Here is a 27,001-nt window from a genome sequence, read left to right on the forward strand (position 1 = left end):
TCGCCATAAATTACTCGAGAATTATCAGTCATGCAGAAAATGTTACAAATGAAATCAATCAGTTTAATTAGAATCACCTTCAAAAATTTCATTAGTTCCTCTTCAGTAATTTGAAGAAGAGTTCGACCCTATTTCCTATTATCTGTTTTATTCATTTTAAAAACTCTTCAATTTTTGTACTAGATTCCACTTTATATGCTTAATTTGCATGCATAAGTGTTACGCTTGTTTCAATGGTTTAGTGATTTTGGAACAGGTTTTTTCGTAAAAATTTCAGCCTATACCTTCAGAAATTCTCATTTTTTTCAATTATTATTTAAGACATATTTCTGTGGACAATAAATTATAACACTGTACTAATCACGGAAACTAGGTAAATTATTAGTATTTTTTCAGAAACTGTTAATAAAATTTTAGTCATATAATATTCGATTATTTCCGGTTATATGTCCAGAAAAGTGCCTCGATTTTTTTTGTACCACTAAAAGAAAATAAACTTAACGATTTTTTACGTTCTTGTATATGAATTATACAGATAGCTAGTACTCCAATCTTCAAAATATTTTGCGTTCTTGTGTATGAATTATACTGAGAGCAAGTTCTCCAATCTTCAAAATATTTGAACTCGAGATTTTGACGAACCTCCACGTTTGAAAACTCCCAGAATCCGAAAAAGACTTTTGGAAATATATCTATTACTCTGAACACAATAACTCGAAAACGCTTTGAGCAAAGCGAATGAAATTTGGTATATGGTCTTTACAACTAATTTGTAGGTTTGACAAATTTCGAACGAAATCTATTCTTCAGGAAGTCTGTTCCTGTGTTCCGCTATCTGAATATAAGTTAGCACAGTAAATAGAAAACAAAAAAGCTAGAAGAATAACATTTCTCACACAAATTTAACATCTAACGTGTAGATAGTTTTCAAGTCTGGAATCATATCTGTCAAGGATTTGGCCGTCTCTCGGTGACGGCCGTTTTTCACAAACATGTAAACGTGATAATTTTTTTGTGATTATGCGATTATGCAAGTGATTATGCGATTATAATTGCAGTTCTGTGCCAGATTTTAGTTTAAATCGATCTGAAAAAAGACGTCTAAAATACAAATTGGTTTTCTGGTATTTTTGTATTAATTGCATCTGAGCGAGTAATCGCCAAAAAAATCGTCGAAGATCCACATTAATAGGTTCTTTAGTAACTATTATTCACCAATGGCATACAGTTAATAATACACATTCCGACAGTACATTTATAAAAATGCATACGAAGAAAGTTGTGGATTCGCAAGTTAACACTTGTTGCTTTCGTTTTCTAAATAGCCCTTCTCCGACGTAAATTGTAGCTTATGAGAAATTTGCTGACAACGATGAAATAGAATTTAAGTGAATTTTGTTTATTCTTTATAATGTTTAATAATTCTATATAAAAATTGTAATTTTAATAATGAATGATGTGTTGATGTAACTTATTGCTTCAGTGTTGCCATCTAGGGTGAGTTATTGTAACGTATTTTTCATTACCTTAGTAGCCGAAATTAGTATATCTCTATTGAATCGCCCTCTATTATTTGTTTTTTACTAAAATATCATGTGCTGGGTTTGTAAATATATGAGCCTATGAAAATAAAATGCCTACAAACTAACCGTGATAAGTTATTTCATTCTGTATACCAATTTCATTAAGAATATGAAGTAAAGAATTCACAAATTCACTATCTAATACAGGATTAAAATTCGTATTTTATTATTAAAACCCAACAAAAGTGAAAATTGTAACATGTTCAACCATTAAACCTATGTTTCCAGATAAGTAAAATAAATTACTTCAGTAACTTATTTTTCGCGCCATCTCTGGGAATTGAAATGACAATTAAAAGGAGATCTGATAGCATTTTTTTTTTCAGTTCGATTCTGGCAAAGGAAGACTTAAAGTAGAAATTCTGAGAATGAATGAGCGTCATTTAAAGTTGTAAGGTTTAAATACACACTAAACAATGTAGATCCTGGATATTTAGTTATATCTTATCCATTTTCAGTTATGGCATAGAAAAAGGCATTTTATATCCTGAAAAAAGTTAAATAATGTAAAACAATACTAATTACAATTCTTTGGTTTATTCTAGTTTTAAAACTCAAATGAAATAACATCTTCTAGACAAATATTTGATATAGTGATTAATAATTTTATTAGATTTTTTTTTTTTTTTTTTTTTTTTTTTTTTTTTGTAGAGGTATAATTCTGATGGTTTATTTTGTTTTTATTTTACAGCACTGCCTTCCAGTTGTCATTATGAAGGTACTCGCTATTCTTGTAACATAGGATTAGGCTGTGTATTTCAAGGGAAACGACCTGTTGATTTGTGCAACGGAGGACTTCTATGGAGTTGTTGCGTACCCCGAAATATAGTGCCATCTGTGATCAATCTTGTCAATGAACCAGGTCAGTAATTCAAGCCACAGTTGCTCAGTCTCTACTTTTTACATTTGATAGGCGAATTTCATTAACGAGGACCCTTTATTATTTTTGCGACATAAAGTTTTAATTAACAAATATTTAGCATAGCTTAACTAGAAATAGTATTTGCCTAATACAAAACAGAATAATAAGCACCGTTTGTATAAAATCTGCTTCTAAAATTCAGATATGTACATTACAATCAACGTTGAGAGGATAGATCGGAATAATGAGAGAAAAGATCAGAGAATTATAAAATTTAATTTGTAATGAGCTTAATTTATTTTACAAATTTTGATATTCATTACAAAGATTAAAGTTTCCTTTTTCTAGTAGAATTTTGGGGCAGGCAAGAAAGTGGAAGCGTTAGTTTGTCTCGGATGAAATTTAGGGATATGCTTTCCCAGATTTTTCTGAAAGAAGAAACCTTTCTGGTGTCACCATCAGTTAGGTTAATCTCATCATATGGGTTTAATTTAGTTACATTAACGTCCCGTTTTAAAGAAACGCCAGGGCTATTTCGGGACTGGCCTCGTAATTTGGAACGGCGTCCATATGACAAGAGTGACACCTGAGCTTCCACCCCCTCTCCAAACTTCCACACCACACTAGTGGGAAAGCGTTTGGTCCGACGAATTTAACGTGCATCAGACCCGCTTACACGACGGTTCTTCGGTGGAATCGAGTCTCGAACCTGAAATCCTCCGGTTCCGAGAGTTCAGATGAAGTTACCCCCATCATCTGGGAACAACCTCACTAGAAAAGGGGAAATACAAACTTTATTATGGTGCAATAATTTGCCATTTGGTTTTCTAGCCACCTAAACGATGGTAGCTAAATGAGACCGAATTTCAAGTTGTTTAATCCTCTGGCCTTGAGCAATGGAAAAGCCGTCTTAATTATTCCTCACAGTTTGCCCAGTAACGAAGCAAATTTTGATCAATTTCGTTGTAAAAATATTTGATTTTAATAAATATAAATAGCGATTCAAAATACACGGTGGTTTCATACAGAAAGGCGAATATTTTATGATAATCTTGTTTCTCTCATTTTTAAAAACATGAAACGAGTTTGGACCAAAATGTATAGCTTTTCTGCCTAATCGATAAGAAACCAAAAAATCTGTAACTTTTTCAAATTTCTCCTACTTAAAAAATTCAGTATCCTAAATTCTTCATTGGAAAAGTTATTAGTTCTAAGTTATTTAACAGAAAGTTATTCGTCGATTAGAAAAGTATCATTTTGAAATCAAACCCGAGTTTATCATTCTAGAGATGCACGGAAATTGTAAAAATTGGTATTGACTTGGGATCACATCCTTTGCTTTTTGTGAGCTTCTGTTATAAAAACTTAAAAAGTTAATTATTGTATTGTTTTCTTATTTCTAAAAGTCTGAAGAAAGAAGGTGAGTACATGTATTAGAGGAGAGCGAATAAATTTCCCTTGATTTATCTTTTTAAAACGCATCATTTTTGTGGTTAGATTTCAAGAACGAAACTAGGTTGAATAATTCCAAGGGCAAGTGCTCTGTTTCATGCCATGGTAGGTAAAATTAGAATTTAACATATATTTCTTATTTTCTCCTGGTGACAACTAGCTGAAATATTATTTTGAAACATTCGTAATCGTAGGTGAGAATTTTTTTATTATTAAAGCAAAGCTATAAAGGGATCTTTTTCAATTTTCCCAGGTCAGTTCTATTTCGATTAACTACAATTTTGAATTTATACTTGAATATTTTACAATATGACTTTCAAATAATTAATTTTTTATAAAACCAATATTTTCAGATTTATGTATAAGTTAAATAAATCCTTTTCGGGTGTTTCAAAGCCAACTGGAGAGTTTTTCTATCATATATTATGATATATATATGTTATTCTGTCCTCTAACCTACGTTTACCAAATCCGAAATTTTGATGCCAAGATCATATATGAAGTTTATTTTTCTAGCTTGTTGCATTTTTCGCGTGCACACAAATTAAAATACAGTCAACCTAAGCGTATTTGGTTCAAAATTTGACAAAGATTAGCCTATCGGTAAATAAAACCATGGGCATCCATTTCTTTTCTGAATTACCGTGTTCATATACATACGGATAGTTAGAGACTTCCCAAAGAAAGATTCCATCCAAAATTTAATATAAAATTACAATTTTGGTATAAATAAACATAAATTTCATAATCACTCTTATTTATATTTGTTTCTGGGGGAAGACAGAGGTATCATGGTCATAGACGAATACAAATCCAATTTTTTTTTCTGCACTCAATTGTGGTCAGTTTAGTTATATTAACGTCTCATTCAAAGCAACACGAGCGCTATTTTGGTCGGACATCGTAATTTTGAATCGCGGTCAGATGACGAGGACGACACTTGAGCTGACACCCCCACTCCAAACTTCCACGCCACTCCAACGGCAGGAGTTTGGCCCCTACAGATTTAACGTGCACCAGACCCGTTTACATGACAGCTCTTCGGTAAAATCGGGGCTTGAACCTGAAGCTCTACGGTTCCGACCACCAGGCCACCGCTTAGTTTGGTCAGATGACTAGGACTATGAATTTGCAAGAAAAGCTATCTAAATGGAATACATAATGTGTGAAAATTAATCTGTCATTGCACATTTATCTATCATTCCACATTTTATAGATGTTTCAATCACAAAATATTGAAAAAAATATGAAATGTGCTTATTAAGTTTAAGTTAATAATTAAATAATGTTATAAGTATACTTATAATTATTAATTATAAGTAATTATTAATTATTAAGTACGTTTAAATAGCTATTTGCATCATGCATTTATATTCATATATGAATATCCTTCGAATTACGATTCTAATAGCTGTTATGCAATTAAAAATTGAGTTGATAAACAACGTTTATTTGAACTAAATGACAGTAGTACTATCTTTTGAAATTGAGCTGATTTACCTGATGAGTATCTTTTTTTTAAAGTAATTAGGTGAACTTTATAATTTAGAATTCTTACATTTCGAGAGGCTTGAAAAACTGAAGCAACTCAGAAGTTAAAGTGGTTCTTAAGTTTGAATTTAAGTGATTAAAAAGATTAAATTTAAAAAACTGTAATAATTTGAATTTATTACATACATGTATGTAACGGAATTTTGGAAAACGTTTTGGCACTTTTATCATTCGGATTAAAGCAACGAAAAAACTGAGCGTGTTATTATTATCATTAATGTTATAACTCAAAAAAGCTACCCATCTAAAATAATGTCCTAACATAGAGTAAGACTTTAGATGGCAAACGCATGTCCATTTCGCCATATGATGTAAAACAAAATTTATATAAGAGGAGCATTTACATACCATGAATTGATTTCTTTAATATACTTCAAATTCTGAAAAACAAAAATCTGAGGATGTTTTATGAACAGTCCTATTTAAAATGCAGGAAACCTACAAACTGGGCAAACGGTTGATGAAATCGATGCTCAAATCCAATAATCGTTAATAAGCTTTTGAAACTAATTTTTGAATATGGGGACAAATTAAATATTGTTAATTTGGAACAACCTTTAAAAACTCATTATGCTATCATTGCGTAAATTACATGAGTTTGTATTTTTAAAGAGTCCCTTTTTTGCTTCTATATCCGTGTCTATAAAATCATATTGTAATCATGATTGTCTATAAACTTATAGACAGTCCCTTCACCAAATGTGAGAAATGATGCAGACATTTTATGTTGTTTGCATTCATAGATCGTACAAAATCATCTGGAATATGAAAATTCATTATTTAAGAAAAAAAAATATAGCATTTAAAATGCTGAAAAAATGTTTAATTCATTCACAATGAAATGATTAACACATTTTTCTGTTATTTCATTTTTTGTGACACATATCCTATTCTCTTTTGCACCGAGCCATCATTGGAAACTTTTTTTTTGCAACCTATAATTTCTATGTAAAAATTTTATTGGTGCCCTCAAAAATTCCTTCCATCCAAGGTCATCAGCGAAAGTTCTTTAACCTATTCTCTATTCTTTACATTAAGTTGTTACCAATTTTAACAGCTACTTATTTCTCTGAAAAGATCAACTTATTATTAGTTGATATCTTTGAAGAGGGCAAAAGACTCTGGCAAAGCTCTCCGGACGCTATCCTGAAGGGCCTGCTTGACAGCATTTCAGTTCCAGACAAACAAAAAGATCTCCCATTAAATTGAGGTTTTCATAGATAACAACATGATAAAGAGTCAGAAGAATTCCCTCGAAGGCTGTAATTAATTGCCGTATTCAATTACAAATGAAAGAGATGATAAGTCAAAATTTGAAGGTTTCTTAGAACATGACGAGCAACTAGAGCCAATCAACTTCTAAGATTAAAAAAAAATAACCTAAAGATTACAGGCGGGATTTTGTATTCTTACACCATTGCTACTGGCTTTTCTAAACTAGAAGTCTACTAATTTGTAAGAAAAAAAATTTTATGGAGACTAAATGAAACAAAATGGAAAACTTATCTCAATAAATAGAATGCGTTTATACAATCAATACGCGTGAAACGCATAGCAATCACTAAATTAGTTGCAAAAACTTAATTATAGAAAAAATTTAAATTCCAGAAAGCCTTCGAATATGTTGTCCTTTCATAAATAATTTATCATAAAAAGATCTGCAATATACTAGCTAATCAGTTTCTAAATTAATCCCGTCCTTGAAAAACAATTAACTATTATTATCTCCAAAAATACTTAAAAGCACGTAAATGGAAAATTTAACTCAACTTGTTGCATGATAAAATTTCTTTTTCACAAAACCACAGTTTTACAACTGGGATGCTTTAATATTGCTATTTAAAAATAACTGATTAAACTATCTCAATTTAAAAATTTTACAGAAATCAACAATCATCTTTCACTGATACCCAGAAATAAAATTAACTGAAATCAATTTAGTTTATTTTCTTACTGGATTTCGGTATTATTACATAGATTTGAATCGACCCAAGCTTTCTCTTTATTATAAAAGCCATTTTAATTTACGAAACTAATCAAACCAAATTTTAATCAGAATTAAATGGCAAAAGGCTGTTTTCTTAAAGGCGGAAATTGTATATTTTTGCATGAAACGTCGATATTCCCAATTGAAGGAGCATATTTAAAATGGATTATTGAGTAAAAACGAGGCTAAGGATATATTGACAGGAAAGAATTCAAATTTAAAAAGAAATCTAAGTGAACTAAATATAGGCAAATAAAATGCATCTAGAGAGAACTAATGAAAAGAATTGATCATAGATTATACGGATAAGGTTTCATATAGATTGAAAGAGATTGCCACAATCGTCAATTTAGATCAGAAATGCAAAAGAGGGGGGGTTAAAAAATACAGGAATATTAAAAAAGAAACCGATTCTCGAGGTAATACGGCATTACGTGAAATCAAATGAACAAAATATTATTTTAGCAAATTAAAGCATAATTTCATGTTTAAGAAATAATTCTAATTCATGCATATTTGAGATAAAAATTGAAAATAATCTTGATCTTATAATTTCTAAGCTGTAATATTTTCTTTATTAGGAAATAGGGTATTTTTTAATGTAATAAGCGCGAAAATTATGGAAAGCTAGAACAAACCCTAACGTATTTCAAATTTGAGAGGAGTTAAATTTTTTTGCTGTGTTATTCATAACTTCTCTCATTCTCTTTCATGTACAATTTAAATTTTTCTCTTCCAATGCGCGCCAAAGCAGTTCAACAAATTCTGATTTAACGTAAATATTTTTATACTTACTGTTTGTTTCAGTACCCAGAGACGATCACTTTTCGACGATTCTATCTCATTAAGGGGCAAGACGCGAAATGATATGCGGATTTCCGGAATTAACTTTATTGCTAAATGTAAACACCTCCTCCTTTCAACGTTCCTCTCACCCCTATTTTCTCGAATTAAACTCATCCTAACGCATGCGCAAAAGCTCGAAGGATTTTAGATCCGTTGGCAAAAAATATTGTGTACTTATTCTTCATATAAAAGCCTTTCCTCGATTCGATAAAATGGTTGCATTTAGTTAAGAATAAAAGAAATTATATGCTGCACTCCAAACATTGCGTTGTTTGAAATGCATTTTAAAAGACACTATGAAAATATACGTAAAAATATTAAATTTGTCTTCAGAGCTGAACTTCTCGATCACATTATTGGAATGAGAGAAAATAAAACAAGTTGAAGTATGAATCGACATCCTATAAAACTTGGAAATTAAAATAATTATATTAATAATCATGTGCAGGAGTAAAAAATAAGAATTGTAACTAAAATTTGATGAATCTTAAATGCCAATTTTTATTTAGCTTTTTATTTTTTATTCACCAAGCGCATCTAAAATGTGTTCCTACAATACAGAAAATAATGTGAACCTATGTATTCTTTAGTGTTGTTTTCCAATTTAAAAATTTCAATATACTTTTTCTTGGTTAGCTATTAACTTTTGTCAAAGTTTCATAAAAAATAGTTTATGAATTTTAATTAAATTCCAAGGGATTATTTGATTTGAAAAACTTATTATAAGAAAATACTTTACATTTAAAGAGCTCTTCTCGCATGCTTAAGTCTGATAAATTGGGGAGGGGAGACTATATTAAATTGCATTCTGCATAATTCGCTCTAAATTTTAAATTTACAACGAATTAAATTTTTAAATTTAGTTATATTAAGGTCCTGTTTTAAAGCAACACTAGGTCTATTTTGGAACGGATCTCGTAATTTTGAACCACAGTCAGATGAGGAAGACGACACCTGAACTGGCACCATCACCCTTTCCAAACTTCCATATCACACCAGCGGGAGGGCGTTTGTCCCCGAAGGATTTAACGTGCACCAGACCCGCTTACACGACGGTTCTTCTGTGGAATCGGGTCGCGAGCCTAAAACACTCCGGTTCCGAGACCTTACTCCCAGACCACCACGGCCCTAGAACATTTTAAAAGTTTGCCTTTAACTAAGATCTAATAGAAAGAAATTTTTCAGCCAGAAAAAGCGTCACGGAAGCATTATTTAGAAACCTTTTCAAAATATTTTCGTAGTATTTTGAAATTACGCAATAATCTCCCATAATGAGACTCTCTTATCGCAAAGGGGTCTTACCAGTTTCTCATTGCCAAAAGCGAATTTCTACGTTGTTATTTAAAAAGAGAAGGTAACTATGAATTTTATTAAAAACTAAACATAAAAATACTATACGCTTCACAAAAGCTTGCTTTGATACAAGCCAACTGTCAATGAAAAAAAGACAGCCACACATTTTTAAAATAATGAATGTTACATTAATTTTGACAGCATATGTGTACTAGGTACAAATCTGTCAAAGTGTTTTCAACTGCATTAAGAGATGACAGTAAAACAATTATACGCAATTTAAAATTATTAAGCAGTGGATCGCGTTGTTTTTTATATAATTTATCGACACATAAAATATTGGTATAAATTTCGAATAAATGAAAATCTATCCACATAGTATTTAACATGTAAATAAATATATGAATTTAAATCCTATTAACGGCTGAAGCTTAACAAAATTGCTTATAAATTTACATAAACTTACTTAAAATCCGTTTAATCCTATAAAAGAAAATTTTTTTAAACCGATAAAACAATTTCATTTTTAACGCCATTTATTATCAGAAATCTCTACAAGTAACTTATCAGAGGCGTACCTTTTTCTATGCAATTTCTTTCAAAAGTGACAATCATCTGATTACCATGATATATAGCGTACAAAAAAAAAGAAAGTTTCGCGTTTAATGCCTCAAACTTAATCTGTAATCAGTGAGAATTCAAATTGAGAGTGCTGAAAAAAATTTCCAGTGTACCATTATACTAGTTTAAAACTCCTGGAAATGATTCTAATGCAATTAATAGACGAACATATAGAAGACTTCCAGGAAGATGGATACCTCGAGCAAAATGATGCGAAGTTGACTTATATGTAAGCATGTCTTTCGGCTCACCTGGAATTACAAGAATGGCAGTATCAACAAATTAACTGGTCATTCCTCTTTGTGATGGTTCGACATATATAAGGCTTGTAATTGGTTCTATTATGTATGGTTCCCAAGATTGTTATCTGCTGCAACCTAATCATTCGATTTTATTAGAGACTAACCTTTATGATATCCAAACAGAATTCAGGTTTAAACAGCAGTAATTAACATTCTGTGTAATGAAATTCTATAATTAAATCTAAAGTTATTTTATTTGTAATTTTTTATACAAAGCCAATATGCGAAAACTTTAATATCTGTCACCGCTGTTGTGATCATTTGTAGTTTTTTTGCATTCTGTCAACTTGAGTTGTCTCCGAGAAGAGTAAGGAGGTGATGGATACATGCAAAAACATCGTTGTATTTTAAATAAAATGTCAAAACAATGTATGTGAAGATGGCATGCTCCTCATTAATCAGATGATTGTGAAATTAACTTTCAAGTACATCTTAATCGTATCAGACATTAAGATTTTTAAATCTTAAATTCGACCATGATTATCTTGTTATTCCCATTTCTAATCCTTCTAGACAATGAATAAAAAAAATATTCGGTTTATAAATATATTTTCTTTGCATATCATCATAACTCGGATTTTTTTTCTTTCTTTCCATTACGAAATCAAAATAACCGAACACTTCAACGCCGTTTTATTTTTCAGTAACTTTAATAACCGAATCCTCCAAAAACTTCGGAATATATTTTTTTGATTCATGCTGCTGAATTTCCTATTACAAAAATATTTTCTTTAACTTTTTGTTAAGTAATATCTTAGAAACATATTTTGAACCCTTCTGATTATATTAATGAAACGATCTGCTTCTAAATTCATGTTAATGTCCTTAATTTCCGAGTCTCATGTCATGTATTATATCTAAAATGTCTCCATACTTTCTTCTTAGACTTTAATAAAAGTTCTTTACTAGAGTGCATGTTCTCTTTCGCTGCTGTTTAAAACCGAATTCTATTTAGATATCACAAAGGTTAGTCATTAGGATATCTAATAAAGTCGAAGATTAGGTTGCAGCAGAAAATAATGCTGAGAACCACACATAGACCGAATTACAAGTCTTATCCTTGAAACGGAAATAAAATGCGAAGCTCAACATTGGCGATTCCACAGAGATTATACTTTCGCTTTGTGAAAGGATTATCAATATACAAATGAGGATTGAAGAAAGAAACCAATTTTTGAATCCCAAAAATTTGCAATGAGTCATCTGTTGATTAAACCATTACCTGTGTTGCTTTCTCTGCTATCTGATATCCCCCCCCACCTTCTATTTTTTAAATTCGTTGTCCCATTGATTCAAATAAGAATCCATAAAATACTTGAAATGTTTTTTGGATTATTTGTCATTTTTTTTCGAATCATAACTTTTATGGAAGACTTAACTTCAGATTATAAATTTAACAATATAATATTTTCGATGTACGAATAAATTTCGGGCACTGCAGTTAAGGGGTTAAAAAAAAGAGAGAAACTTGTTTACATACCTCTACTGCATCTTCCAGCGTTTCTGTAAGGTGCAATAAATCATCTGCACAGAAGCAATCCGTGATTGACTTTTCGGCAACTGGATAATCCTTTTCAGAGTTTATAGCTGTTTGTTTTATACACGGAGTAAATAGAAAGGGTGAGCATGAAAGTCAGTAAGTAACGGTGCTAGTTTCAATTTTTTTTAAGAGGCTCAGAATTCTTACATATCCACAATATTCGCTGCTAAGTTTGATCAACTGGCACACTAAACTCTGCCCTCATATTTTAGTAATGTCGACCATGAAAGAGCCATTTCGTATCGTATTCTAAATTCGAGCATTGTGTCGACTATATTCCCTCAGAGTTTTAAACCTACAGCAAAAATTCAGCTAACAGATTTAGATCCATCAGTTCTCCGGTATTCATCAAATACAACACGATTTTTAGCTGTATTTGGATCTTTTAAAATCATATGGCTGCTAAGAAAATATTTGTCGGGAACATCGGGAATTTCTCTTAAATCGATTGCTTGATGATTTCGTGTAATTAGAATCAAGGTACTCACGCATAAGATCTTTATGCTGATTTGCTAATTCAAAATCTGTATGGAATTTTTTTCCATAGATTTCAAACGATATAAAGCAAAATTATATGAATTATTCATTTGAAAATTCCCTTTTTTTTTTTTTTAAAGAACGGCAACTTAACAATGAATCAACCATTAGTGTTCAAATAATTGTTTCATTTGAAACGACCTTCAATCAAACTATAATTTGAACTCTGCTGATTGATTCATTAAGTTGCCATTCTTAAAAAAAGGAATTTTCAAATGAATAATTCGTATAATTCTGCGTTATATCACAGAATTTAATTATTTATTGAATATTTTTCAGCAATTAGGTTGTTAAAATTTCGATTTTATATCAATTTTAGTTACCAGAAAGTTTTTTTTTATTCTCAAAAGCAATATCATTAAAAATAGTTAGTGAGTTATTAACCACCCCGTTGTCACAGTAACTAAGGGTTTATACTCTTAGTTCTGAACACTTATTCTGGAAATAGGATAGAAATTATTTGCTTCTAATATCAAGTCAGTCTGATGGTAATATAAAACAAGAATTGATTAATTACAATCTTTTTAACAATTGAAAATCCTTCGATTAACAGTAAGAAAAGATTGCGGTGCTGTTAACATCTTCAAAATGTAGGCCTGCAAATTTTATTTTACATCACAATGTACAATTTAAGATTCCCCAATGTTTTTCTGAGTTTTGAGATAGCGAATCCAGAAACTGGTATTCGAGGGTTTACAACATAGTTAAAAATAAAGTGTTTCCGAATTAAAAATTCCGGAAGTAAACAGTCCTGCGATCTTGAATCGCAAAGGATCCGAATGTTAATCTCATTACCTTTTCCGTCATGCACCGAAGTACTGCTGTAAGCGTCAGTGGAATGTGTCTGTGAACTGTATTTATGGACATTCTGATTAGGGAATTCGAATACTGAGAACTATAAGAAGGATTCGATGTGATTGCATCGATTTCGCGATGATCGTTTTTCCATATTTTGAATGCAATTCAAATATACATGTCCATGCAAGAAACAATGATGTTAATTACAAAACATACAAATGCATTAAGAAGGATAAATTTGAAAAGAAGAAAAACAATTGAAAAAAAAATATTTCTCTTACGAACAAAATCCTTTGGCACACTTAAATGAAGACTTTTAAAGTGAGCTAGAAAAGGTTGACCGTTACATTTTAAACACTGTTGAGTCTAATTCGGCGTTTAATGCTAAATAAATAAAGTTATGTTGGTAAATTCATCATTTATCTTTCGAGATTTCATATGTAACTTAGTTTATTGTATTATTTTTTTCAGAATGTGGAAGAAGCCATATGAGAGACAGTAAAATAGTAGGCGGAGAAAATGCAAATTTCGGGGAACAACCTTGGCAAGTAAGTATCACTATTACGTTTTGATTATGCGTATATCTTACAGTGAAGCAAATTCTCAGTTATTACTCAGCATTTTGGAAACTGATATCCTTTCCTTGGATGATGTTCTGTTAAATAGTTAGGAAGTAAACGTCTTGGAAAGGTTAATTCCAGAAAATTTTTAGACATTCACATAAATATAATGGGTGATTCAAAATGTATCGTTCAAATTTCGTGAGGAGATAGGGAATACGTCAGTAAATCGATTTAACATAGTCAATTATGTCCGTAAACGTCATCTGCATGGACAAAATGGGCAAGTGAAGTGAACACAAGGAAACAGTACAGTTAAGTGGTAACGAATGCGACTTTTATTCCAACAAGGTAAAATACAATAGGTGCTCAAAATTGCGACCATTTATACAAACACAGGATTCACAGTGTCGTTGCACTGACCGCCGAACATTTTCAAAATAGCCTTGCATATCACAGACAATAACTGCGGCGGTCACTATTCATACAACAAGGTCCATTTCACTGCCGACGGGGGTCTTGTACACATGGTCTTTCATGTCCATCACAAAAAGAAATCCATGGGAGATAAATCAGGTGACCTGGGTGGTCATGTGATTGCTCCACCTCTGCCGATCCATTGAGCTCCAAATGTTCGGTTCTAGTAATCATGCGTAACAATTGTGCTATTGTTTGGAGCACCGAAATGTTGATTCCACCTATCTCGGCAGATATGCCAGACGTTTTTGAAAATGTTCAGTGGTCGATGCAACAGCCCTGTGAATCCCGTGTTCGTGTAAATGGTCGCAATTTTGAGGACCTACTGTAAAGCATCTAATGGTAACGAATGCACTACACCTTGTTGGAATAAAGGTCACATTCGTTACCACTTAACTTTACTGTTTCCTTGTGTTCACTTCACTTGTACATTTTGTCCATGCAGATGAAGTTTGACATACTTTCCTATGTGAATTCGATTTCCTGGGATATTCCCTTCCTCCCCACGAAATTTGAATGATAAGTTTTGAATCACCCTCTATAACTCATCATTTCATTTCTTTAAGATAAGAAGAAAATATACCGATTGTAATGGAATCCTCAGATACTGCCTATTCAGCCGATCATTCACGATCACTTAACAACAGGTTAATGCAGTAATATCATTTTCGTCATTTCATTTTTTAGTTCACCCATTTAGATCGGTCACTCACCATCACTCTACCCCATCTTCACTCCAATTCCCTCTGTGAACACCTTGATAGACCATACCGCAAACCCCTCTCTATTCATTCCAAGCCTCTCCCTTCATCCCTGCGTCCATTACAATTGACTCGATGACGATAGATTAATGGAAATTAGCGCGGGCTGGATATCCAACCTTCCATTCCACACAACACCAATTCGCTGAGGTTTCTGAAATGGCAATCAAGTTTGGATACCCGGCTTTAGAAGCTGAATTCACCAACATTTTATTACATGAAATAAACACGAATTATTCAAATTTTACATTCATGCAAAATATGATATCCATCCTTTTAAAATAGAAAATTTGACTTTGAGGTGGGACATTTTCTTTTCGTTTCTTTTCAAGTCATTTGAAGAATTTACACATTTGACATCACGGGTTATCGTTGCAGCAGGTCTAGTCATCACAAAAGCGGTGATACAACAAAAAATGAAGAGGTTACTCTTGTAAGAAAAGTTTAGGTAAAAGGGGAAATGAAATCCTAACGCGACAGTAATATGCCATCATCCCGTCGATAGAGGAAAAAATTTTCTGTTACATCTGTCCCTTCTGTAAAAAAACTTCTAATTCCATATGCATTTCACTAATGCCATTAATAGCAGATTAGATCAGAGATGGATGTGACAGGATATAAAAATGAACCTCTGTCTGTTCTTTATGTGTTGCATTTATATAGCAGGAGAGCATATTTTGTGATGAAAGACCCATTTAATTTGTTGAAATAAATTCCATCGAAAATTTCTAAACATTTATGAATATACTTGAGTCCTCTTTTTTATTTTATTGTTCATGAGGTTTTACAAAGAGAAAATATTGTAATCATCAAAAATTTTGAACTCGAAATTTTGATGAATCTCAGAACCTTCACGTCTGTCTGTCTGTGAATGCGATAACACATAAAACACTTTGAGCTAGACGAATGAAATATGGCATATAGACTTTGTACCAAAATTGTAGATTTCTATCAAATTTGCACGAAATCCATTCAGTGGAAGGCTTTTTGTTCGGCTGTCCGAGTATAAGTGAACACAATAACTAAAATCGAAAGAGCTAGATAGATAAAATTTGGTACACACATTTAGCATCTAAAATATAGATACGTATCGAAGAATAAACTAAATCCGACAAGGGGTTGACCCGTCTGTGGGTCTGCATTTTCGCGTGCATATAAATGCGATAATTCAAAAACGCAGTGACTTAAATAAATGAAATATGGCATGCGATTTTGTGACTACTGTTGACTACAATTACCTTATGTTAAATTTTGGTTTCAGTCGCCGCTCCCTTCCAAAGAAAGGCGTCAAAAATACAGATTCTATTTTCTGGCACTTGTGTATTAACCGCATATCAGCGAATAATCACCGAAGATCGCTCACCAATGACATGTTATTAATAAAAAAAATACAGGTTTTCTTTATTATACTACGAAGCACACAACTGTCATGTGGGAAAATAAAAATCTGAGCATGAGTGGCATTCGTAATCTTAACCAAGGTCCAAAATTTTATTCTAGGATAAAGGGATAACACCTTTATTAGAGAATATGTGAGAAAGTTTCGGACAGACTACTCCCACTGGCATTAAAATGTAAAATTTGTGATACTTTTTTTTTCTTTTCGTATTTCTTCTATATTTTTTTTAGTTTTAGGCAGAGATACATACCATCTATATAAATATATATTTTTTTTTCAAAAAGATTTTAAATAAATTATTTAATGATTAACATAACACATTTTGATTGTGAATTTAACAAATTTTAAAGCAAAGAAATTTTAATTAATAAGTTACAATTTTATTATATTTTTATGAATACTATAAATTTCTAATTTATTTTAAAATTAATTATTTTCTTGTTCTTTTCACAAATTTATATTGCTTTAAACAAATACTGTTGAAAAATAAGAAGAAAAATGTTAATGAAATAAAAACTAAATTTAGTAAAAAAAAATAAAGCCTATGAAATAAAAGCCTATGAAAGCCTATGAAATAAAAATATAAATCATAAATAGTAGTTATATTACTATTGATGTGAGAAATCCATTTTCTTTTATAGGCAGCTATTGTGAAGCAGTCATTTTTGTACAGAAAAATTTCATGTGGTGGAGCTCTTATTAATCGGCAATGGGTTGTGACAGCAGCGCATTGTGTTGCAAGGTCAGTTTACCCGGTTTTATTTTAATTTTAAAAAAATATTATTGCATTAATTATGCAATAATATACCTGCATCAATGCTTATAAATTTATCTGCAATACATACATATCTGCATCAGTGCTTGTAAATTCATCTGCATCAGTGCTTATATATGTGCATCAGTGTATTTGAATAAATCTGCATCAGTGCTTATAAATTTGCAAAACTAACTTGAAATGAATTTTCATTTTATGAAAAATTCTTTTTTGAACCAATTTCCATCATGCAAATTTTCTCAAAATCTTCCTTGTTATTTTTAAAAGGATTTTTTATCATATATGTATTAATATGTATATTGGCATATTTTTATTTTTCACTATCAAAATTTTATAGCAATCATCCAAATAAATTTTTTACCTTTATTGCTAATAATAATAATATCAATGCAATAACGATATTAAAGTTAAAAACTGAGTTGAAATAAATGCTTTAAGATTATTTATGAATTTTTTTATCTAATTCATTTAGCAAAATTTGTAGCATATAAAAAATAATTTTATTTGTCAAAATTTTAGAACTCAGACGCCTTTCCTTCATTTAAGAAATTGATAATAACATATAAATAATTTTTACTATATCTTGTAGTTCAAAACGTTAACTTACCATGGTATCATTTGTTTCATTGCTAAGCAATTTAATTTTTAAAATGTTTAAAAATCTATTTTTATGTATATAATTTGTGCTTATAGTTCCTATGTTGAGAAGAGATGTAAGCCAATTTTACTGGTTTATTAATAACCAATGTCCTACTTTTAAATTTAAAATAGAAAATATTTGATTAATTTTCCCCCATAATTGGCTTAAAAGCAATTGCTTCTCTAGCTTTAAATTCATTGAAGCTATGATCTTATACATACACACTAAATCCTGCCTTTTTGAAATACTGGATATTTTTAATAATAATTCGTATGTTTATTTTTCTTCTTATAGTTTATTTTATTTCAATTTTTTGTACGTCAATTTTCCATCTTATCCAGCTGGTACATTTATGCCGTTATAATAATTAATTCTGGTAAGACCTCTGCGATGGCTGAAGTTTTGGCTTTTATGCATGCATAAAAATTGTTTGCTGCTTATTTTCATAAGTATGATAATTCATATGCATATAAAGCTAATTTTTATCTTTTTATGCCTTATCCCAATTTCATATTGTGTTAAACTTTGTATATTTATATGATGAAAGCATTTAAAGCACTTCTTTTTAAATACAAATATATTTGTTATAGAGAATTTGAAAACATAAATATTCTTTTAATATTTTCAAAAGTCACTGTTTATTAATTTTGATTCACATGCTATTATAAGAAATATGCTTCAGGAAAAGTTAATTTTTTGCCATCTGCATGCTTTTTTTTTTAGTTTTTTAGATTCTTTGTAAATTTTAATAATGATGATTACATTTAAATGCAACATTATTTCATGCGATGTTACTTTACATTTACAATGTATTATACTATAATTATTACATGCAACATACATTACATTCATTTATTACAAGCTACATTTATTACATACACGCTTATTACATACATTTACAATGTATTATACTTTATTCATTACATGCAACATTTAATTACATACATTTACAATGTATTATACTAAATTTATCACATGCAATGTTATTTTATATTTACAATGCATTATCAATACTCTAACGCACTGTTTTCACCTGAAAATATATAAATACGATAGAAAGAATAACATCAATCATGCTCAGATATACCCTCTATACATGCTTTTTTATTTTTATTCAAAATTAACAGACATCGTAAGTTTAATTTTAAAATTGGTTTATTACTTTGCTCAGAACTCAGACTTCTAACTTGAGAGTGAGGCTAGGAGAGCATGATATCAAACAGACAACAGAGAAATATCCGCACGAAGAAATGGCAGTGCGGAGAAAGGTCGTGAATCCTGGATACAACCCTTCGAATTATCAACATGACATAGCGCTTCTGCAGTTGCAACGACCTGTTAGATTTCGAAGACATCTCATTCCAGTTTGCTTACCTCAATATGGAGAAGACTTTTCAGGCCAAAGAGCTACAGTAACTGGATGGGGACGGACTCGATATGGTAAGAGTGCATACAAAAAACAATGTCGCTAGATAATATGATAGATTTGAAATTTCTTTCTTTTCGATATCACAGAATTCATTTTAGTGGGCCTAACCTATTGTTCTTGCTGATTTTAAATCACCAAACCGTGGGAACAATTTAAAAATACATGATATCTTTTAGTAGAAGCTGCAAAGATATTAATATTTTTATTTTTATTTATGCTAGTTCTCTTCTTGTTAGTCATGCCTATATTGCTAAGTTTTCAACTTTAAAGATATAAAAGAAAGTTGGTAATAAAACTAATATATAAAAATGAATTTTTGTTTGTTCGAATTTTAAGCGTTGCTGTACTTTAATCTGATTGCCATTAAATTTTGACTCCTGAAAACGTTTTCAGACATGAAACATCATTGTGTTGTGTTTTCATTATGTTTAAGATTTTCTTATATTTAATTATTATTATTTGTTATTAAATTTATTTGATTTAAATTCAGCATTCATTTTTAAAAACGAACAAAAATTGTCGATGCAGTTGGAATTTCTTAAAATTTGTAATCTTACCGTTAAGAATTTTATGCATATTTTGATTTCATTTTTGAGATATTGATTATTTGAATACTGTAGTTTATGATATTTTAGTTTATTTCTTAAAGCGAAACGTGGCTAAGATGTTACTAATAAAATTACATCAGACTGCAACTGTTTTATTTTTATGCACTGTAGCAATCCCAGCCAGCCTAATAAATAAAAAATGAGCCTCAAGCTTTAATGAATTTGAATTCCATGATTTCTTACTTAAAAAACCGCATAAAGTTGTATTAAATTTCCTAAAGTTGAGTGGTAATTGCTTACCAATAAACATTCGATAATATTTTTACCCTTAACGCTCAGTGGTAAGTATGCTTACTTACCACTTTCAGTTTTCCCTGAACGATCTCTGGTAAGTATATTTACCACCCCTTATTTCATAAATTAAAGGGCAAATCAAGAGCTTTTGATGTTTTAGTATTTACATCATCAGTTTATCATGATATAACCCTAAAATTTTTTATTTATCAATGTCCCGGAATTATGACTATAAAGGGCTAAGATAATGGAAATTGATTTTGTAAGAACGTTTTTAGCTCATACTAGGCTCACGCTAGCGAATTGAACTCAGTTGCGTTTCTTTGTGCCTTTAGCTCTCTCTTTATACAAAAAAAGAAAGAAAAAAAATTAAATCGTGCTTCACATTCTGGGAATAAAACCTGTACTTCAGTATAGTAAGTTTTCTCATACGGCATGATTTTAGTTCGATTACAATAAAATAGTCACGAAAAATTCAGGTGTATTGATAATCATGTGAATATACGCCCATTACAATAAATTATAATATATTTTTATCATTTTTATTAGGAGTTCGAGATTCTCCAGGAATTCTTCAAAAAGTGGAGCTTCAGGTGATTGACCACTCCGAGTGCCAAGAATGGTATCAGAGTATAGGCAGAAAAGAAACTATTTTTCCAACGATGGTCTGTGCTGGTTACAAAGAAGGTGGAAAAGATTCTTGCCAAGTAAGTTGTTCTTTAGACAATCGATATGGTTTTATTATCTTATCATAATTAAGTATTATGTTTTACATAAAACAAGGTTTAAATGGCTTTTAAGAAGTTGATAATTTTAATATGAATTTTCTAGATTTATTTCCCTGCTCAAAAAATTTATTTAGTTTTATGATAATTATAAATCTCAAATTTATTTTCTTTCCTAAACAAGATGAAATATACATTTCTATTTATTAGTGGTTTATAAATTCTGGATCTGATTTCGTACAGAACCATGAAAGAATCTCAGATTCAGTGCCTTTCCTACAAGATGAAATATACATTTCTATCTCTTAATGGTTTATAAATTCTGGATCTACTTTCGTACGGAACCATGAAAGAATCTCAGATTCATTGTCTTTCCTACAAGATGAGCTATACATTTCTATCTCTTAGTGATTTATAAATTCTGGATCTGCTTTCGTTCATTTCATCGAAACAAACAAACAAATAAAAAAAAAAAACATTCATTTTTTCCTTTCATCTAACATCTTATATTTTGAAATCATTCTTTTTGCAATAAAAATTTCAAGGCAGAGCTCAGGAAAGTAATCTGCAAAATAAATATGAATAACGGAATTTTCAGTAAAACAAATTTAAAATTCTAAAATTTATTTCTCAGAAATTTAAGCTATTCATATTTTTCCAGTTTTTGTCAAGACTATAAATCATAAAAAGTAATGCAATAATTCTTGTACACCATCTATTTTGCAGTCCTGATTTGCAGATTTTACTCTGAAATTAGGGAACAATTTTTATTTATATATTCAAAGCGTATAAAAAAATACAAACAAGAACTATAAAGTAACTTTCATACTTCAAAGTTATATATTTTTTCGACTAACAACAATAAACTGGACATACGATCCGCCTAACGCTTTTTGTCAGAAGCGTTAGGATGATCGTATGTCCAGTTTAGGAAAAAGTAACTGCTGCGATCGCCTTGGGAATCATTATTTCAATGACTCAAAAGAAAAAAATTAGAATTGTTATACACAAAGAGCAGCAACACTTTATCACTTTTCTTTTCACAATCACACACGCACACACTCCATGTTCTTAAAAGTAATTACTGAATTCATATATCACTTTAATTGTAACTTCTAAGTTGCTCGGGCATCTGGTTTTTCCACGTCTGATTTCTGTAACTTCAACAGTATCATGTGAAACTGCAACATCTAATGAAACACAAGTAACTAAAACAATCAAAAAGTTTTTCAGAATTGAGCTTGTTCAGCTGAATTTCGCGAAAATTCCTTTTTAGAGCTATATAAACTCTGAATGCATTTCCATAACCTCTATTTCCTATTAATTGCCTTGCTTTGCTGAGTGCATCGCTTTCTACTCATGAATTTAATTTAACTAAGAATTCTTAATAACTTCTAACAAATGAACTTTTTGATAAATCTTGAATGAAACTATAATTTAACTAGAACTCATAATCTGCTTAATTACCAGAAGATATATACAACCAATAATATTTAAATACCAACAGGCATTTCACATCTTTCTGTATGAATTTTATTTCAATATATTTAATCGCTCAAAATGGAGAACAGAGCTTGAAGGATTCCTTTAAATTTATCTGAATATTCCTTTCAATGAATTTTTCCTTTAAATTTCGAAATATAAAAAGTTATCACTTCAAATAAATGATGATATATTCTCTCCAAAGAAAAAATTAAATTATCAATTAAAAGCACTCATTAAGTTTTATTTATGTAAAGCAATCTAGTCGAGGCTCTAGGGTAAAATATTTTATCAATAATAAATAATAATTTCAATTTTAATCAATGTGCTAAAAAGTAGATTTTTTAAAAGTTAATTAGTTTCCATTTTTAGTCTTTAATTCAATATTAAATAATTATTAAATATAATAAAATCTTCTAATTAACTTCTTCTAGTGAAAATTTCCTACCAAGTGGCTACGCTCGTATAGAATCAAAATTATAATTTTCAGAACTTGCTATAGCAAGTTCTGAAAATTTTAAAGTAAATCATTGGCATCCAAACCATACAATCACAAAACACCAATAAGCAAGGAAGTGAAAGAGAAATCCAGTACAAACTTATACCTATGGAAGCATGAAACAAATCAAGCTAAATAAAAATCTATGAAAACAACATTGATTTATTTTTATCATAATTGTTGAGAAATTTCTCTCAATATATTTTTTCATCTAATTTTACGTTGCATTTTCCTTTTTTCTTTCTCTAGGGAGATTCCGGAGGTCCTTTAACTGCAGTGAAAAATGGGCGATCTACATTAGTGGGATTGGTTTCTTGGGGTGTCGGCTGTGCAAGACCGAAACTGCCTGGAGTTTATACAAAAGTTTCTGAATATGTGGATTGGATCGAAAAAGTTACCGCTTAAATAGAAGAACATGCAATTAAAAAAGGACATAATACCTTATGACTAATAACTTATTTATCACTAAAAATAGTAACTCGGTGAACCTAAATGGTTAACGGACTCACTGACATCCTACAGGTTTGGATGAAAGTTGACAATTTCATGATTTCTTGTTTGCTTTGGATAACTTCTTCTGGAGCTTTATTTTAGTAACTCAGTTTGAGTATGTCTTTTCTAACAAAAATAGGTATAAGTGTTTTTAATTCTTAATTTTGAAAAAGACTTTGCAAAGCAAGTAAATGTCTTTGAAATGTATACGCACCTTTTCAAGAATCGCTGAAACTTCATATAACCCCAAGGTATTGTGACGGCCTAGATCAGATAACAGAATTTTAAAGTAATGCATGTTGTTGCTGAAAAAGATTAATTTTTATGTTGGAAGGATGATTTTTTTAAGAGATTCTTTAAATAAATTTAGTGTATCTTTGTAAAATTTTCAACAGATTTTTAACTATAAAATATTTAATTTTTAACATAAGTTCATGAACAATGGCTTTTGTTGAATATGTATGAGCATAATCGTTTATCATTTTCATTAAAAAATTCACTCCACTTTTATTTTAAAGCCCATATATTCGTGACATATTAATTTTTAATTTGCTTTGTAAATATTTTTTTCTGTTTTCAATGCATGTAGTATTGCTAGAAGAGCTGGTAAAAAGTTGAAGAATGAACATAATTATATGCTCAAAAAATAAAATACGAACTCTTCATTCAATTTCAGTTCCCATTGAAAAATATCAGCTAGCTGTTTCATTAAGTTCAGAACTTCCATTCCAATCGTAATAAACAAAATGAATAAGATTTTGTCATATATTTTATAGAGTATGCATGATCATACGAAACGGGTAGTATTCTCATCTTGAGAGGAATGTATGATTTCATGCCCAATTGTTTACAATTTTTTCTGTTTTGTTCAAATCAACCTAAGCATTCTGTTCAAATATTTTTCTTCTTCTTCTTTTTACTTTAACATCAGGGGTTGCTTTTTAAGTATACATTTATTTCTGTTCTTTCTGTCTATGTAATATTGGGAAATTTGGGAGTGGTTCTTTCTGGAATGGTTCTTTTAGAGTACTTAGAGTTAATGTTTGGATTGTCAGTAATCATGTTACTGTTTAAAAAAGTCAGAAGTTTGTTTTTAAATCATTCCAGTGTTAAATTCGACAACTTTCAGACAAAGACTTGCTTCAAATTTCTTATACATTTATACCTTCTGTTTATTTTTAAAGTATAGTGTTTAGTTTTTCATTTTGTAAATAGTGTAAAAAAGGTTGTACACATTCATTTGTTACGTAGAATCTTTATTTGTACATAACAATGTTTACAAATAAAATATTTTTCATTATGTGGTGTCATTGTTTCAGTTAATCTTTAATGTTAATGTGGTTTGATCTATTTTTTAAAGCAATTTTCGAGCAGTTTTCGATAGAATGCACATTTGTAAGGCCAAAATAGTTCATTTTGTAGTATTGAAATAAGATCGAACTTTGAAGTTTAGTGTTCCTTTTCAAATAAATAAATATCACATAAATATTATTTATTCAAAAACAGTAGAACTGTTAAGTTCTATTAAAAAATCATTATCCTAATTATATATTTAACTTTTAGAATGACAGATGGTACTATGGTACTCCTAACATTCTATATTTTTGAAGAATCGCATCGAACTGGATGCGTGCTGGGAATTCTTTGATGGATGTTTCAGATTTTAATGAGTCCGAAAAAAATCATTCTTTGGAATTATGTCTCTGTCTGTGAACCCAATAACTTATAACAGCAGAGAATTAGAATGATGAAATATAGTATTTGGTCTTTTTACCAAAAGTAGAATTCTGTCAAATTTTAGACGAAATGCTTCAACAGAAAGTTTGTTCGTCTGCCTGTAGGATTGCATATGAACGTGATAATTCAAAAACACGAAAATCTAAAAAGATGAAATTCGGTGTATAATTTTATTATTAGAAACGTCTATATCAAATTTCTGACGAAAGCCATCAGCTGGCCTGTCTATTCATATGCATGTAAATGCGATAATTCGAAAATGCAGCAAACTCATCAAAGTTGTAAATGTATACAACATTTTGTACCTAGTTCATCAAAAAAATGTAGAATAACTCGATTCTTATAACTATAGAACAAAATAACTCATAACGGAAATACATGATATATCCTTTAGAAGAAGCTTGTGAAAAAGCCGAGAGGAGAAAATTTTCTCTAGTTTATTAATAATGTTCGCTGAAATAACATTGAAAAAATTTTTATGCTTCAGTTTTCTGAGATTGCAAACAAAGTCTTTTCGGTTGAGCTGAAACCATCTTTTGGTCCTTTTCGATAGAAAAATTGAATTGGTCTATTTGGTACCAATGACGGCACCTACCTCCTGATGAAGGTTTCATGTATGAGATCACCCTTATCTGGATCTAAATGGCATGGTTCACAGCTTCCATGCTATTATTCTCTACTGCACTGTCATCGTGAAGAAAACGAATTTTAATTTAGATTATCCACATATGCCATACTATTCTTACACCATTTTGGTAAATAGAACAGTTAGAGTAAATGAATACATATATAAATAGTGCTTCTTCTTTTCACTCATATCTCTATATACGTGAGGAAACCTTCCAGTATTTAAAAAACGCAAAAGAAGTCTTAATAGAACGCAGCTATTCAATCAAGAACCAAATCGGATTGTATGAATTTCGACTAACTATTGTAAATTTCACCTTAAAGTATGTAGTTTGCCAAACAAAATTTAATGAATTGCAATCGTTTATATAACAGATTACTTATAATGCAGTAAATAATTTTGGCAAAATAGAGCATTATAAAAATCTTTTTAATGCTTTGCAACAAACACCTACGTCTTAACATGTGTATTCTTAATAGATTCAATAAAGAAAATGTAATTTGTTTTTAAAATAATTCATTCAGTTAATTACAGTTACATTTTAAGTCATGATGATGTTTTAAAACTATTTTTGCAAATAAAAGTTTAAAATTTTGAAAGGGAAGCTCCGGTGAATGTTTCCGCTATCCAAGTCTCGGTATGTACGAATCCTCTGGAACCATAATCTAAATATTAGAGGAATTAAATTTGTGAAGCCCTGAATGAACCTAAAATCATCATCTAATCAATATCTATACAGCAATATTGGAGATATTTTATTGGTCTCTTTATGACATTCTATTTATAGCACTCCCCACACACATCTATGTACTTCAGTAATTAGAAGAGCATGTACAGTATAATCAGAGAAAAAGTTGTACTCAAAATACTGTACTTGGAATTGACGTTATTAGTTTCCTTTGTTTCTGTTTTAATTTTATTTTCCTACAATCAATTTCACATTTAATTGGTAAAAGTCCAAAAAAATTCATATTTCTTTTCACAAAAAAGACAATTTTTTGTGGTCAAGGGGAAACAATTATTTAATCATAACCATAATCGTTAAAACCTGTCTATTCCCCCCCCCCTCAGAAATGTGTCCCTCTTCTAACTATTAAAAACTTCAATGGGAGTGGTAAATTCATTTCATATTTCTCTCGAAATTTCTAAATATATGTAAGGTGCATAAACTTTAATCCAAAGA

At 30.3% G+C, this 27,001-nt stretch overlaps 1 protein-coding gene across 3 annotated transcripts in view; it reads left to right on the plus strand.

Annotated features, from left to right (window-relative positions):
* LOC129960938 (serine proteinase stubble-like) overlaps positions 1 to 24,753 on the plus strand; it is an 82,442-nt gene extending 57,689 nt beyond the window's left edge. For all 3 annotated transcript variants that reach the window (XM_056074689.1, XM_056074690.1, XM_056074688.1), the window contains exons 3-8: positions 2,275 to 2,445; positions 13,844 to 13,920; positions 17,211 to 17,311; positions 19,156 to 19,424; positions 20,805 to 20,962; positions 23,211 to 24,753. In XM_056074689.1, the coding sequence (XP_055930664.1) occupies positions 2,275 to 2,445; positions 13,844 to 13,920; positions 17,211 to 17,311; positions 19,156 to 19,424; positions 20,805 to 20,962; positions 23,211 to 23,366 (932 nt within the window). In that variant the 3' untranslated portion in view covers positions 23,367 to 24,753. The remainder of the gene's footprint in view (positions 1 to 2,274; positions 2,446 to 13,843; positions 13,921 to 17,210; positions 17,312 to 19,155; positions 19,425 to 20,804; positions 20,963 to 23,210) is intronic.
* Positions 24,754 to 27,001: the final 2,248 nt, after the last annotated feature.

This window comes from Argiope bruennichi, chromosome X2 (genome assembly GCF_947563725.1).
Source record: "Argiope bruennichi chromosome X2, qqArgBrue1.1, whole genome shotgun sequence".
NCBI lineage: Eukaryota > Metazoa > Arthropoda > Arachnida > Araneae > Araneidae > Argiope > Argiope bruennichi.